At 41.7% G+C, this 16,542-nt stretch overlaps 4 protein-coding genes across 7 annotated transcripts in view; all 4 read left to right on the plus strand.

Annotated features, from left to right (window-relative positions):
• Window positions 1–16,542, plus strand: part of LOC140354588 (protocadherin alpha-2-like) — a 91,546-nt gene that overhangs the window by 33,805 nt on the left and 41,199 nt on the right. For 2 of the 4 annotated variants that reach the window (XM_072439648.1, XM_072439649.1), the window contains exons 1-2: window positions 211–2,635; window positions 13,320–13,481. The exons of the other annotated variants lie outside the window; for them this stretch is intronic. In XM_072439648.1, coding sequence (XP_072295749.1) covers window positions 284–2,635; window positions 13,320–13,481 — 2,514 coding nt within the window. In that variant the 5' untranslated portion in view covers window positions 211–283. Of the gene's footprint in view, window positions 1–210; window positions 2,636–13,319; window positions 13,482–16,542 lie in introns of those variants that run through there. 4 annotated transcript variants of the gene reach the window in all.
• Window positions 3,365–6,726, plus strand: LOC140347800 (protocadherin alpha-3-like). The gene is made up of 3 exons (XM_072434237.1): window positions 3,365–5,785; window positions 6,092–6,112; window positions 6,694–6,726. The coding sequence occupies exons 1-3, from the start codon at window positions 3,395–3,397 to the stop codon at window positions 6,724–6,726; spliced, it is 2,445 nt and encodes an 814-aa protein (XP_072290338.1). The 5' UTR covers window positions 3,365–3,394.
• On the plus strand, window positions 7,732–10,416 carry LOC140347816 (protocadherin alpha-8-like). Its single transcript, XM_072434238.1, has 2 exons — window positions 7,732–10,199; window positions 10,399–10,416. The coding sequence occupies exons 1-2, from the start codon at window positions 7,848–7,850 to the stop codon at window positions 10,414–10,416; spliced, it is 2,370 nt and encodes a 789-aa protein (XP_072290339.1). The 5' UTR covers window positions 7,732–7,847.
• LOC140347832 (protocadherin alpha-8-like) lies at window positions 11,062–13,297 on the plus strand. The gene is made up of 2 exons (XM_072434239.1): window positions 11,062–13,196; window positions 13,253–13,297. The coding sequence occupies exons 1-2, from the start codon at window positions 11,121–11,123 to the stop codon at window positions 13,295–13,297; spliced, it is 2,121 nt and encodes a 706-aa protein (XP_072290340.1). The 5' UTR covers window positions 11,062–11,120.

Here is a 16,542-nt window from a genome sequence, read left to right on the forward strand (position 1 = left end):
GGGTTCTTTCTTTTTGATAACCGGAAAGGTATTTTATCAACAAAATACCTCAAACATAGCTTTGTGTTTATCACTGATATCGCTTGGTGTCACTGTCACATTATCATTTTGTGGTTTGTGGGCTGAGCTTATTTTTTTGTTCCACCCACCTCACGGATGGGAACAAAAACGTTGGCTGTCGTTTTGAATTGTGCTGAATTACATTTTCAGTTTCTACATAGATGTGTTGACAGTCTTTGCTTTATACACTCGCTTTTTAACCGTGGGAATATTTTCGCCGATCATGGAACAAAGATCGTGGCGCTCAAAAATATGGTGGATCTGCTTTGTTTTCACCGTAGCTTTGTGGACAATGGCCTCTGCGCAACTGAGATATTCTATCTCTGAAGAAGTTAAAGAAGGGACCATTGTCGGGAACGTGGCAAAGGATTTGGGTTTGGATAAGAGTGCGCTCAAAGACAGGAAGTATCGCATTGTGTCTGGCGCTGCAGAGCCTCTTTTTCACGTGGATCAGAAAGACGGGCTTTTGTACGTGAGTCGTAAGATTGACCGAGAAGAGGTGTGTGAAAAGAGCTCTACGTGTTTAATAAATCTTAAAACGGTGTTAGAAAACCCGCTGGAGGTGCATTACGTTGGAGTGGAGGTGCAGGACATAAACGACAATGCGCCAATATTCCCGGAATTGGAGACAACGCTGGAGATTTCTGAGTCCGTGTTAACGGGTTTTCGGATTCCGCTCAAAGCAGCGAGAGATTCGGACAGCAGGTCGTTTTCTATACAGCTGTACAAACTTAGTGCAAGCGAATATTTCCGATTAGAAGTTAAAGACATGGATGAAGATGGCAAAATACCAACATTAATTGTGCAAAAACCTTTAGACAGAGAGACCGAGAAACGCCATTCTCTTGTGTTGACAGCTGTAGATGGTGGAAAACCTCCCAAATCTGGCCAGACGAGGATAATTGTAAATGTATTAGATGTTAACGATAATGTACCTCTTTTTTCTATTGGAAATTTATTAGTGACACTCACTGAAAATATACCAATAGGTACAACCGTCATGCAGGTTAATGCCACGGATCCAGATGAAGGAGTAAATGGAGAGTTGATTTATTCGTTTAGCAACAGCGTGAAACAACAACTACTAGATTTATTTGACATTAATCCTCGGACAGGTGAGATTATTGTGAAAGGTTTATTAAACTATGAAGAGAAGGAAAAATATATAATAGAAATCGAAGCATCTGATAAAGGATTACCCCCGTTGGCCTCGCAAAAAAACGTAATAATTAAAATAGTAGATGTAAATGATAATGCGCCTGAGATTGAAGTCACTTCATTTTCCAGCTCCATTCCTGAAGACACTCGTCCCGGGACTACTGTGGCTCTGATCAGTGTTAATGACAGAGACTCTGGGCTGAACGGGAAAGTGACATGTACAATAGAAGGAGATGTTCCCTTTACACTGTCTCCTTCTCTACAGGACAAAATGTATTCACTTGTGACTAAATCCACTCTGGATAGAGAGACAAAGTCAGAATATGTACTGTCCATAGTGGCCAAAGATCATGGCCAGCCCTCACTTACATCTGAGAAGAATATTCATATTGTCATATCAGATGTGAATGACAACAGCCCAGAGTTTGTCCTTAAATCATATCGTTTTTATATCACTGAGGGCAATGAACCAGGAACTCAGTTGTTTTCTGTTCAATCTATTGATCATGATGAAGGTGAAAATGCTCACATTTCTTATCACATTTACAGAGATGGAAGTGAAGAAAACAAAGTGACTTCATTTCTCAATATTAATAGTGAAAATGGCCAAATCACAGCCCTGAAAAGCTTTGACTTTGAGACATTAAAGTCGTTTCAGTTTCAAGTCGTGGCCTCAGACTCTGGGACTCCGTCACTGAGCAGCAACGTGACAGTGCACGTGTTCATTCTGGACCAGAACGACAACGCTCCAGTCATTCTGTATCCAGTCAGCTCTAACGCTTCTGCTGAAGGAGTGGAGGAAGTCCCCCGCAATGTGAACGCAGGACACTTGGTGACTAAAGTCAGGGCCTATGACGCTGATATCGGATATAACGGCTGGCTGCTGTTTTCACTGCAGGGAGTGACTGACCACAGTCTGTTTGGGTTGGACCGCTACACAGGACAGATCAGGACACTTCGCTCATTCACAGAGACAGACGAGGCTCAGCACAAACTCGTCATACTGGTCAAAGACAATGGCAACGTGTCTCTGTCAGCTACAGCTACTGTGCTTGTCAAAGTGGTGGAGCCCAGCGAGGCTTTTGCAGCTTCTGATGTTAAGAGCTACACTAAAGACGCTGAGGACACTAATGTGACTTTTTACCTCATGATAACTCTGGCCTCGGTCTCAGCTCTGTTCATTATCAGTGTCATTGTGCTGATTGCAATGCAGTGCTCCAAGTCCAGCACTGACTACACCTCCAAGTACTTACAGGACACAAACTATGACGGGACTCTGTGCCACAGCATCCAGTACAGATCTGGAGACAAGCGCTACATGTTAGTTGGACCCAGAATGAGCGTAGGATCCACTATAGTCCCAGGGAGCCAGGCCAACACACTGGTGCTGCCTGATAGGAGGAGACCTTCTGAGGAGGTAAATATTATATTTTTTGTACAAAAGTTATTGCATATCTTGTTTGACAGTGTAGATGATGCACATTTGCGGGCTATAAGGCTGATTGTAACAAATCCAATGATCATGTTTCCCAAAAAAAAATCATAAAAGTGTTCTTTTCTTCAACAGCCGAAATTGTAATTTCTTGCTTGTGTTTGCTAGTTAATGAAAACCATGATGATTTTCATATCAAATAATAATGTTTGAAATGTATCCTTCCGCCAGAGAGAAATACATTTAATTTTGACCTTAATCAAACTGTTTTTTTTGTCCTGCACGGTTTATTTCATCCTGGGTCCCACTGCTAATTAAAGCTAATTGACTTTTAGATTAACTTCATGAAGCAAGATTGATCAGATTTATATGAAGATTGTCATATGAGGTGTAACGTGTTAATAGGAATTTAAGATCAACTTGCATTGTTGCATATTAGGTTGTGGAATTGACTGTATATTGATAAATACCTACAGTCATCTGTCAGTCACAGTTGTAGGTTAATCATAATAATTTGGTCCGTACAACTGTGCTTTGATCGTGAGTCACTGGGGGGCAGTGCTTCATTGGGATGATATTTGCACTTTCTCACAAGGACCCGCCTCTTCTGTTGTCCGTTCTTTGGTTGTGGCATCTTTCTTGGACATTTATGCGGAGAACTGCGCTTGGATTGTTATTTTTTGTACTCCCCGGTTTTAAAAGAAATTTAATTTGTCTTCAAACTCAAACAAAATCATTTCCAAAATGACGTCCGCAGTTGGACTGTTTATCTCGTGTAATCGCGTGGAACAAAGAGGATGGCGACAGCAGATTCATCTTATCCTCGTTTTGATTTTGATGGTGTCATCAGGGAAGTCATCGTCCCAGCTGAGATACTCAATTTCAGAAGAGCTTCAGGAGGGACGTGTCCTGGGAAATATTGCCAAGGATTTGGGCATCGAGCAAAATCTGCTGAAACAAAGAGGATTTCGTATTATGGCAGACACTGCAGAACCTCTCTTCAGCGTGAACGAGAGCAACGGAGACCTTTATTCCAACAGGAAAATAGACAGGGAAGTGGTTTGTAAAGATAACAATGCATGTTTAATAAACCTAAAAGCAGTGTTAGACAACCCACTCGAGGTGCATTATATCTTAGTGGAAGTAGTAGATTTAAATGACCATTCGCCTTCATTTCCAGAAAAAAATAAACGGCTTGAAATATCCGAGTCTGCGTTGCCAGGGACAAAATATCAATTACAAAACGCGTACGATCCCGACGCTGGTTCTAATTCTGTTCAACAATATAAACTTAGTCAAAACGAATATTTTCGTTTAGAAGTGAAAGATCGAGCCAAAGAGGGTAAAACCCCAGTATTACTGTTACAAAAGCAGTTAGACAGAGAGACAAAAGCTAATCACAGGATGGTTTTAACCGCGTTTGATGGCGGAAATCCTTCAAAGTCAGGGTCTGTAGAAATAATAATAGACATTTTAGATGTCAATGACAATATGCCTGTTTTCACTAAAGAATCATACTCTGCCGTGCTACAAGAGAATGCACCAATTGGTACAACAGTGATTCAAATTAACGCTACTGATTTGGACAGTGGTTCTAATGGGGAAGTGATTTACTCCTTCAGCAGTGAAGTGAAAGAGAGAATACGAGAATTATTTGATATCGACTCATCCACGGGGGAGATTACTGTTAAAGGCGACATTGATTTTGAAGAAGAAGATAGTTATGACATTGATGTGCAGGCGTCTGATAAGGGGAGCATTCCGTTTCGAACGGATAAAAGTGTAATAATTAGAATAGAGGATGTGAACGACAACCATCCTGTGATAGAAGTGGCGTCTCTGTCAGGTGCTGTGCCCGAAGACAGTCGCCCAGGCACAACTGTTGCTTTAATCAGTGTTACAGACTTAGACTCTGGAATAAATGGGAAAATCTTGAGTCACGTCACAACAGATAGTCCATTTACTATAAAACCTTCAATCCAAAGCAACATGTTTGCTGTCGTCACTAAATCACATCTGGATAGGGAAAAGCACGTGTTCTATGATATAACCATAATGGCAGAAGATGCGGGTGAACCGCAACTAATTTCTGAAAAAACAATCAGAGTGACAGTTTCGGATATAAATGACAATAAACCAGAGTTTGATGTGGCAGTGTATGATATGTATATACCCGAGAACAACTCCCCAGGAGCATCCGTGTTTTCAGTAAAAGCCTCAGATTGCGATGATGGACAGAACGCGATAATTTACTATCAAATACACAGGAGTGGTAAAGACGAACACAAAATCTTATCTTATCTCAACATAAATACCGAAACAGGTGATATTGTAGCACTAAAAAGCTTTGACTTTGAGACATTAAAGTCGTTTCAGTTTCAAGTCGTGGCCTCAGACTCTGGGACTCCGTCACTGAGCAGCAACGTGACAGTGCACGTGTTCATTCTGGACCAGAACGACAACGCTCCAGTCATTCTGTATCCAGTCAGCTCTAACGCTTCTGCTGAAGGAGTGGAGGAAATCCCCCGCAATGTGAACGCAGGACACTTGGTGACTAAAGTCAGGGCCTATGACGCTGATATCGGATATAACGGCTGGCTGCTGTTTTCACTGCAGGGAGTGACTGACCACAGTCTGTTTGGGTTGGACCGCTACACAGGACAGATCAGGACACTTCGCTCATTCACAGAGACGGACGAGGCACAGCACAAACTCGTCATACTGGTCAAAGACAATGGTAACGTGTCTCTGTCAGCTACAGCTACTGTGCTTGTCAAAGTGGTGGAGCCCAGCGAGGCTTTTGCAGCTTCGGATGTTAAGAGCTCCACTAAAGACGCTGAGGACACTAATGTGACTTTTTACCTCATGATAACTCTGGCCTCGGTCTCAGCTCTGTTCATTATCAGCATCATTGTGCTGATTGCAATGCAGTGCTCCAAGTCCAGCACTGACTACACCTCCAAGTACTTACAGGACACAAACTATGACGGGACTCTGTGCCACAGCATCCAGTACAGATCTGGAGACAAGCGCTACATGTTAGTTGGACCCAGAATGAGCGTAGGATCCACTATAGTTCCAGGGAGCCAAGCCAACACACTGGTGCTGCCTGACAGGAGGAGGCCCTCTGAGGAGGTAAATACATTTAAATAAGTTACTCTGTGTGCAATGTCCCCATATTTGTTTTTTTTATCTTTACAGTCCGTAAAAAATATACATTTTTAATGCACCTTTTTCCTTTTGATTTTTGACCTGCCCACTATAGTTTAAGCCATAAGTATGAAGGTTTGTTTTTGGGGGGAAGGAGATACAAACATTTAACTTCAGAAAGGACAGTGTTTGAAAGGATCCAGCAACCCCAAAAGCGTCTTCTCAGAGACTGAAACATTTCCCCAGCAGTAAATCAGAACTCTGGCTCCATCTTGTGACGACCTCTTGCAGGGTTGTGACAAGGTTACGCAGGTAACGCAGGTTACCCAAGTTACGAGAAGCAGAGAGAAGATGTACTCCGAATAGAGAGGTTGTTATAGAGATTTAGTTGGAACTTGTTCTAGACTTTTTGCCGGTTTGTGTTGTGTGCATGAATTCTTAGGTGAATACTTATTTCTGATTCATGATAAGCCCTGTGCCACACCAGCCACTAGGATGAAAATTTAAAAGGGCCTTTCTGACGCGTGTTTCTGCTCAAAGAAGTCCAACAATAATCCAGTAAAAGCTCTCAAATATTCCTTTATTGGACAGGATCCGAGAACATGGTCAAAAGACTGTTCCTCCTTACTCTGCAACACATGGCATGCTGATTACAGGTCTTAAATAGGAAGAGAAACCCAAAGGAACACATATAGTTCCATATAGTGACCAAAAGGTGGATTTTGGCCACTACACCCAGTAATAGTGTTGATTGGAAATGTAGGGCATGCATGCCTCGTGACCTGCGCTTGTCTTCTGTTAAACATACCGTGCCAGATCACAGTTATGTTATACTGTCTTGGTTATGACTGCACAATTTCATAAACTACAACATGTCTGAATGTTATGTCCAGGTAAAGAGCAGGCTGGAGACAGCGCTGCAGTGACGCCAGCTGGCTCTCTTAAAGGGCCAGTGCAGTTGACAGCAGAGTCCATATATATTTGGAGGTGTCAGATGAGTGATGTCATGTCATTTGAGTCTTCACTGGGTTGCCTTGTGTACATTCCTTTACTTAGGATTCGTTTAGTGCGATAACCAGTAGTGTTTCTGTAGTTTATTATAGGTTTCATGATTTGTATGCATGTTCATTTATGTACATTTTGCTTTCCATTTTTCCTAAAGAACATGCCACTCTTTACTGATGATGATGTTTGAGATTTATGTTCAAGACACAGTTTGTGACACAAGCACAGGGTTGATGTTCATGGTTTCTGTGAAAACATAGATACATTATAAGAACATCTAAAACATTGATATGAATATCAAAGTAACAATTTAACAAATACAAAAAATGAAATGCAGCATGTACAAGAAATGGCCAAATTCTATAAACTACAGTCTATTTAACTATGTAACCTTCTTGACTAAAGCCTAAAATTACAAGGTTTATTTAAACTCACAAGGGGCGAGTGAATAAAGTCATTTAAAGTCCAAAATGGATCATATGATGAAGGGATTGATGTGCACTGGGATCAAATTTGCGCTTGTGAAAGAGGTATGATCACTGATTAGCTGAAATGGTTGCTAGGCTGTTGCTGGAGCTCAAACGTCCAAATATTATTGAAAAAACAAGTTTAACTAATACATTACAACCAGCAAAGTAAAACATACACATATCACAGTACTTTACAAACACCATTTACACCCTGAGCCTCGTGACACATGCAATTCGTTATCCGTGTTACTCATCAGTTTTCATCGTTTTCACATTGAACCTCAGAGTACAGGATGAGATTTTTTTTCCGTAATTAAAATGAGCTACTACTAATAAAAACACGACAATGTAGTTTTCATTGACATCGCACGGTGTCACTGTTTGATAATCACTGTTTTGTGGGCTGAGTTTAATTTATCGTTCCACCCACTTCAGGGTTTTGTTGTGAAGAAAACGTTGACTGTTGTCATTGTGAATTGTGCTGAATGAAATGAAGAGTTCTACATAGATGCGTTGACAATCTCTGTTGCTTTATACACTCGTTTACTAATCGTGTAAATATTTTGCCGATCATGGAACAAAGATCGTGGCGCTCAAGAATATGGTGGATCTGCTTTGTTTTCATGGTCGTATTGTGGACAATGGCCGCTGCGCAACTGAAATATTCTATCTCTGAAGAAGTTAAAGAAGGGACCATTGTCGGGAACGTGGCAAAGGATTTGGGTTTGGATAAGAGTGCGCTCAAAGACAGGAAGTATCGCATTGTGTCTGGCGCTGCAGAGCCTCTTTTTCACCTGGATCAGAAAGACGGGCTTTTGTACGTGAGTCGTAAGATTGACCGAGAAGAGGTGTGTGAAAAGAGCTCTACGTGTTTAATGAATCTTAAAACTGTGTTGGAAAACCCGCTGGAGGTGCATTACGTTGGAGTGGAGGTGCAGGACATAAACGACAACGCGCCAGTGTTTCCTGAATTGGAGACAACTCTGGAGATATACGAGTCCGTGTTAACGGGTTTTCGGATTCCTCTCAAAGCAGCGAGAGATCTGGACAGTGGACAGTTCTCAGTTCAACACTATAGACTGAGCGCAAACGATCATTTCCGTCTAGATGTTAAAGATAAGGGAGATGATGGAAAAATACCAACATTAATTGTGCAAAAACCTTTGGACAGAGAGACAGAGAAGCGTCACTCCCTTGTTCTGACTGCTCTAGATGGCGGAAAGCCTCCAAAATCGGGAAACATGGGTATAACTGTCAATGTTCTGGATGTTAACGATAATTTGCCTATTTTTATTAATGGTGATTTGTCGGTAATGCTTAATGAAAATGTACCAGTTGGAACAACTGTGATACAGGTTAATGCCACTGATTCAGACGAAGGAGCGAACGGAGAGGTGATATATTCATTTAGTAACAGTGTAGGTCAACGATTGCTAAATTTATTAGAGATAAATCCCACAAAAGGTGAGATTCTTGTCAAAGGAAAAATTGACTTTGAAGAAAAAGATAAATATGAAATTGAAGTGGAGGCTTCAGATAAAGGATTACCCCCGTTGGCCTCGCAAAAAACTGTCATAATTAAAATAGTAGACATGAATGATAATGCGCCTGAGATTGAAGTCACTTCATTTTCCAGCTCCATTCCTGAAAACTCTCGTCCCGGGACTACTGTGGCTCTGATCAGTGTTAATGACAGAGACTCTGGGCTGAACGGGAAAGTGACATGTACAATAGAAGGAGATGTTCCCTTTACACTGTCTCCTTCTCTACAGGACAAAATGTATTCACTTGTGACTAAATCCACTCTGGATAGAGAGACACAGTCAGAATATGTACTGTCTATAGTGGCCAAAGATCATGGCCAGCCCTCACTTACATCGGAGAAGAATATTCATATTGTTATATCAGATGTGAACGACAACAGCCCAGAGTTTGTCCTTAAATCATATAGTTTTTATATCACTGAGGGCAATGAACCAGGAACTCAGTTGTTTTCTGTTCAATCTATTGATCATGATGAAGGTGAAAATGCTCATATTTCTTATCACATCTACAGAGATGGAAGTGAGGAAAATAAAGTGACTTCATTTCTCAATATTAATAGTGAAAATGGCCAAATCACGGCCCTGAAAAGCTTTGACTTTGAGACATTAAAGTCGTTCCAGTTTCAAGTCGTGGCCTCAGACTCTGGGACTCCGTCACTGAGCAGCAACATGACAGTGCACGTGTTCATTCTGGACCAGAACGACAACGCTCCAGTCATTCTGTATCCAGTCAGCTCTAACGCTTCTGCTGAAGGAGTGGAGGAAATCCCCCGCAATGTGAACGCAGGACACTTGGTGACTAAAGTCAGGGCCTATGACGCTGATATCGGATACAACGGCTGGCTGCTGTTTTCACTGCAGGGAGTGACTGACCACAGTCTGTTTGGGTTGGACCGCTACACAGGACAGATCAGGACACTTCGCTCATTCACAGAGACAGACGAGGCACAGCACAAACTCGTCATACTGGTCAAAGACAATGGCAACGTGTCTCTGTCAGCTACAGCTACTGTGCTTGTCAAAGTGGTGGAGCCCAGCGAGGCTTTTGCAGCTTCTGATGTTAAGAGCTCCACTAAAGACGCTGAGGACACTAATGTGACTTTTTACCTCATGATAACTCTGGCCTCGGTCTCAGCTCTGTTCATTATCAGCATCATTGTGCTGATTGCAATGCAGTGCTCCAAGTCCAGCACTGACTACACCTCCAAGTACTTAGAGGACACAAACTATGACGGGACTCTGTGCCACAGCATCCAGTACAGATCTGGTGACAAGCGCTACATGTTAGTTGGACCCAGAATGAGCATAGGATCCACTATAGTCCCAGGGAGCCAGGCCAACACACTGGTGCTGCCTGACAGGAGGAGGCCTTCTGAGGAGGTAAGATAATGTGCATTTAGGTGTACCACTTTTGTGACACTTTGTCCACAAATTGTCATGATTATTCATAATGTTTTCGTCCTGCGTTTCAAAATTGCTGTCCATGGTGCTGACGCTCAGATTCGATGGAGCACTTTCTTAAAATCAAGTTGTGAAATAACCAGAGATACTTAAAGTTTTTGTGTTTGTTTCCTTACAGTTTTCACTTATGGAATAGAGAGCAATACAATATTTTATTATTATTGCTCACCTATGAGATAAATCCAACTTTAATCAATACAATGTTTTGTGGGCTACTTTTATTTCATGCCTCACTGCTTTCCATGGTGCTAAACTATATACAGTGGTTTATAACATATATTAATGCAGTGGTCCTCGATCCCAATAATAACACTTGTTGGGTCGGCCTTATTTATATTGATTCATTTTATTTTAAGGGCATAGGCAGAGATACTTTAATTTGGTAGGCCACCAAGCAGGAATCCACATTCACCACTGAATTTAAAGGCTTATGTGTACATTTTAAATAGCCCTCACATCATTTGGGGACCTTCTGATATAATCTCAGGGGTCTCCAAGTGATGACCCCCAGGTTGAGAATCACTGCCGTAATAAACCAGGTTCCTTATTAGATCAATGCCATATGGTATTTTATGACTAGAATACACAAAATGTTATACAGTTGTGCCAAATTGAATTAAAACGGTATTATTTAGTCGTACTTTTTACAGCATTGTGGCACTATTCCACTTAGGAACCACAGTGCCCGTTTGTCCCTCCCACCCCAAAAGCTTTGTTTGTATTTGACTTGATCGTCGTGGCCATTTACGTCTGGCAACACTGCGGCTCAGGACGGGTTTATGTGGCTGCACTTTTTCATACACGGGCATCACAGCTAATTGGAGAATTGAATTGTAAACAATGATGGAGTTAAAGACGTTCTTTCCGTCAGTAATCACAACGTGGATCGCTGTGTGTTCGGCTCTTCTGCTGCTTTTGGGACAGTGCGCTTTGGCTCAGATCAGATACTCTGTTCCGGAAGAAGTGAGGGACGGGACTGTTGTTGGAAATGTCGCAAGAGATCTTGGACTTGATGTTTCGTCGTTGAGTGAGAGACGGTTCCGTGTTGTTTCTGAAACAAATGAAGCACATTTTGGAGTAAAACCCGAGAATGGCGCTTTGTTCGTCCACGGCCGCATTGACAGAGAGCAGCTGTGTCAGGGCAGCGGTACGTGTCTGATGGAGCTGAAGGTTTTAGTGGAAAACCCTCTGGAAGTTCACTATGTGGTGGTAGAAATCACTGATGTAAATGATCACGCTCCTACTTTTCCTAAAAGAAATGAAACTATCGAAATAGCGGAACAAACATTGTCTGGAACACGATTTCAGCTTCACTCTGCTCATGATCCTGACGCAGGAATGAACTCAGTCCGCACGTACAGTTTGTCTGCTAATGATCATTTTGACATTAATATTCGTGAAGCTAATCGTGAAAAAATACCATTTTTAGTGTTAAAAAAAATGCTGGACAGAGAACAAAGCAGTGAGCATTTTCTTCTGGTGACAGCGGTTGATGGAGGTAAACCCAAAAGGTCAGGAACACTGAATGTTACCATTATTGTTCTTGACAGTAACGACAACATACCCGTTTTTAGTCAAGAGAGTTATGAAATTACAGCCAAAGAAAACGTACAAACGGGCACGTCAATTTTAAAGATCACGGCAACAGATCCAGACGAGGGAGCAAACGGAGAAATTGATTATAGTTTGGCAAAAACATTAAAGCAAAGCATCTATGACATGTTTGAATTAGACACAAAAACAGGAGATATTGTTGTAAAGGGAAAGATAGATTATGAAGAAAATGATTTCTATGAACTAGAGGTACAAGCTTCAGATAAAGGCACGCCTCCATTAAAAGGTGAATGCAGAGTTATAATAAAAATTATAGATATTAATGACAATTCACCTGAAATAGATGTGACTTCACTGTCAAACACAGTGTCTGAAAACTCAAAACCAGGAACTGTAGTTTCACTCGTTCGCGTCAAAGACAAAGACTCTGGAGTTAATGGTAAAATTGTCGCGCACATAACAAACAACGTGCCTTTTGAGCTAAAACCCTCGTATAAAGAAAACACATATTCAGTTGTCACTAAGGATTTCCTGGACAGAGAGCAGGTGTCTAATTATGACATAACAATAAAAGCCACTGACTCTGGGGAGCCTCCTTTATCCACCACTAAAACTCTCAGTATTCAGATATTAGATGTAAACGACAACAGCCCACAGTTTGAACAAAATCCTCTGTACTTTTATATTGTAGAAAATAACGTGGCAGGGACGTCACTGTTCTCTGTAACTGCAGCAGACAAAGATAAGAATGAAAACGCAGATGTTTCCTACAGCATTGCGCGCACAGGACAAGAGAAGGACGTGGCCCTCTTTTTAAATGTGAACGCAGAAAATGGCCAAATCACGGCCCTGAAAAGGTTTGACTTTGAGACATTAAAGTCGTTTCAGTTTCAAGTCGTGGCCTCAGACTCTGGGACTCCGTCACTGAGCAGCAACGTGACAGTGCACGTGTTCATTCTGGACCAGAACGACAACGCTCCAGTCATTCTGTATCCAGTCAGCTCTAACGCTTCTGCTGAAGGAGTGGAGAAAATCCCCCGCAATGTGAACGCAGGACACTTGGTGACTAAAGTCAGGGCCTATGACGCTGATATCGGATATAACGGCTGGCTGCTGTTTTCACTGCAGGGAGTGACTGACCACAGTCTGTTTGGGCTGGACCGCTACACAGGACAGATCAGGACACTTCGCTCATTCACAGAGACAGATGAGGCACAGCACAAACTCGTCATACTGGTCAAAGACAATGGCAACGTATCTCTGTCAGCTACAGCTACTGTGCTTGTAAAAGTGGTGGAGCCCAGTGAGGCTTTTGCAGCTTCTGATGTTAAGAGCTCCACTAAAGACGCTGAGGACACTAATGTGACTTTTTACCTCATGATAACTCTGGCCTCGGTCTCAGCTCTGTTCATTATCAGCATCATTGTGCTGATTGCAATGCAGTGCTCCAAGTCCAGCACTGACTACACCTCCAAGTACTTACAGGACACAAACTATGATGGGACTCTGTGCCACAGCATCCAGTACAGATCTGGAGACAAGCGCTACATGTTAGTTGGACCCAGAATGAGCGTAGGATCTACTATAGTCCCAGGGAGCCAGGCCAACACACTGGTGCTGCCTGACAGGAGGAGGCCCTCTGAAGAGGTAATATACATTTTTAATGCACCTTTTTCCTTTTGATTTTTGACCTGCCCACTATAGTATAAGCCATAACTATGAAGGTTTTTTTTTGGGGGGGAAGGAGATACAAACATTTAACTTCAGAAAGGACAGTGTTTGAAAGGATCCAGCAACCCCAAAAGCGCCTTCTCAGAGACTGAAACATTTCCCCAGCAGTAAATCAGAACTCTGGCTCCATCTTGTGACGACCTCTTGCAGGGTTGTGACAAGGTTACGCAGGTAACGCAGGTTACCCAAGTTACGGGAAGCAGAGAGAAGATGTACTCCGAATAGAGAGGTTGTTGTAAAGTTTTGGTTGGAGCCTGTTCTAGACTTTTTGTCGGTTTGTGTTGTGTGCGTGAATTCTTAGGAGAATACTTATTTCTGATTCATGATAAGCCCTGTGCCACACCAGCCACTAGGATACAAATTTAAAAGGGCCTTTCTGACGCGTGTTTCTGCTCAAAGAAGTCCAAAAAAAATCCAGTAAAAGCTCTCAAATATTCCTTTATTGGACAGGATCCGAGAACATGGTCAAAAGACTGTTCCTCCTTGATCTGCAACCCCTGGCATGCTGATTACAGGTCTGAAATAGGAAGAGAAACCCAAAGGAACACATATAGTTCCATATAGTGACCAAGAGGTGGATTTTGGCAACTACACCCAGTAATAGTGTTGAATGGAAATGTAGGGCATGCATGCCTCGTGACCTGCGCTGGTCTTCTGTTAAACATACCGTGCCAGATCACAGTTATGTTATCCTGCCTTGGTTATGACTGCACAATTTCATAAACTACAACATGTCTGAATGTTATGTCCAGGTAAAGAGCAGGCTGGAGACGGCGCTGCAGTGACGCCAGCTGGCTCTCTTAAAGGGCAAGTGCAGTTGACAGCAGAGTCCATATATATTGGAGGTGTCAGATGAGTGATGTCATGTCATTTGAGTCTTCACTGGGTTGCCTTGTGTACATTCCTTTTCTTAGGATTAGTTTAGTCCGATAACCAGTAGTGTTTCTGTAGTTTATTATAGGTTTCATCATTTGTATGCATGTTCATTTATGTACATTTTGCTTTCCATTTTTCCTAAAGAACATGCCAGTCTTTACCGATGATGATGTTTGAGGCATTTTATGATTATTATTCAAGACACAGTTTGTGACACAAGCACACAGTTTGTGACACAAGCACAGGGTTGATATATAATAAGAACATCTAAAACAATGATATGAACATCAAAGTAGCAATTTCACAAATTTAACAAATACAAAAAATGAAATACAGCATGTACAAGAAATGGCCAAATTCCATAAACTACAGTCTATTTAACTATGTAACCTTCTTGACTAAAGCCTAGAATTACAAGGTATATTTAAACTCACAAGGGGCGAGTGAATAAAGTCATTTAAAGTCCAAAATGGATCATATGATGAAGGGATTGACGTGCACTGGGATATAATGTGCGCTTGTGGAAGAGGTATGATCACTGATTAGCTGAAATGGTTGCTAGGCTGTTGCTGGAGCTCAAATGTCCAAGTATGATTGAAATAAAGTTAACTAATATATTATAACCAGCAAAGTAAAACATACACATATCACAGTACTTTACAAACACCATTTACACCCTGAGCCTCGTGACACATGCAATTCGTTATCCGTGTTACTCATCAGTTTTCATCGTTTTCACATTGAACCTCAGAGTACAGGATGAGATTTTTTTTTAATAGTAAAAATGAGCTACTACTAATAAAAACACGACAATGTAGTTTTCATTGACATCGCACGGTGTCACTGTTTGATAATCACTGTTTTGTGGGCTGAGTTTAATTTCTCGTTCCACCCACTTCAGGGTTTTGTTGTGAAGAAAACGTTGACTGTTGTCATTGTGAATTGTGCTGAATGAAATGAAGAGTTCTACATAGATGCATTGTTAACCTCTGTTGCTATATACACTCGTTTACTGATCGTGTAAATATTTTGCCGATCATGGAACAAAGATCGTGGCGCTCAAGAATATGGTGGATCTGCTTTGTTTTCATGGTCGTATTGTGGACAATGGCCGCTGCGCAACTGAAATATTCCATCACTGAAGAAGTTAAAGAAGGGACAGTTGTCGGGAACGTGGCAAAGGATTTGGGTTTGGATAAGAGTGCGCTCAAAGACAGGAAGTATCGCATTGTGTCTGGCGCTGCAGAGCGTCTTTTTCACCTGGATCAGAAAGACGGGCTTTTGTACGTGAGTCGTAAGATTGACCGAGAAGAGGTGTGTGAAAAGAGCTCTACGTGTTTAATGAATCTTAAAACTGTGTTGGAAAACCCGCTGGAGGTGCATTACGTTGGAGTGGAGGTGCAGGACATAAACGACAATGCGCCAGTGTTTCCTGAATCGGAGACAACGCTGGAGATTTCTGAGTCCGTGTTAACGGGAGTGCGGATTCCTCTCAAAGCAGCGAGAGATCTGGACAGTGGACAGTTCTCTATTCAACAGTATAAACTTAATGCAAACGATCATTTCCGTCTAGATGTTAAAGATAAGGGAGATGACGGAAAAATACCAACATTAATTGTGCAAAAACCTTTGGACAGAGAGACAGAGAGGCATCACTCCCTTGTTCTGACTGCTCTAGATGGCGGAAAGCCTCCAAAATCGGGAAACATGGGTATAACTGTCAATGTTCTGGATGTTAACGATAATTCGCCAATTTTTATTAATGGTGATTTGTCAGTAATGCTTCATGAAAATGTACCAGTTGGAACAACTGTGATACAGGTTAATGCCACTGATTCAGACGAAGGAGCGAACGGAGAGGTGATATATTCATTTAGTAACAGTGTAGGTCAACAATTGCTAAATTTATTTGAGATAAATCCCCAAAAAGGTGAGATTATTGTCAAAGGAAAAATTGACTTTGAAGAAAAAGATAAATATGAAATTGAAGTGGAGGCTTCAGATAAAGGATTACCCCCGTTGGCCTCGCAAAAAACTGTCATAATTAAAATAGTAGACATGAATGATAATGCGCCTGAGATTGAAGTCACTTCATTTTCCA

This window comes from Eucyclogobius newberryi, unplaced genomic scaffold, assembly GCF_026437365.1.
Source record: "Eucyclogobius newberryi isolate DKJ021-1_F unplaced genomic scaffold, fEucNew1.0.hap1 SCAF_11, whole genome shotgun sequence".
In the NCBI taxonomy this organism is placed as follows: domain Eukaryota; kingdom Metazoa; phylum Chordata; class Actinopteri; order Gobiiformes; family Gobiidae; genus Eucyclogobius; species Eucyclogobius newberryi.

Coding starts and splice junctions, on each gene's coding strand:
- LOC140347800 (XM_072434237.1), top strand. CDS start 3,395: ATGACGTCCGCAGTTGGACTGTTTATCTCGTGTAATCGCGTGGAACAA. Junction 5,786..6,091: donor GGAGGAGGCCCTCTGAGGAG/GTAAATACATTT, acceptor GACCTCTTGCAG/GGTTGTGACAAGGTTACGCA. Junction 6,113..6,693: donor GTTGTGACAAGGTTACGCAG/GTAACGCAGGTT, acceptor TGTTATGTCCAG/GTAAAGAGCAGGCTGGAGAC.
- LOC140347816 (XM_072434238.1), top strand. CDS start 7,848: ATGGAACAAAGATCGTGGCGCTCAAGAATATGGTGGATCTGCTTTGTT.
- LOC140347832 (XM_072434239.1), top strand. CDS start 11,121: ATGATGGAGTTAAAGACGTTCTTTCCGTCAGTAATCACAACGTGGATC. Junction 13,197..13,252: donor AAGACGCTGAGGACACTAAT/GTGACTTTTTAC, acceptor GTTCATTATCAG/CATCATTGTGCTGATTGCAA.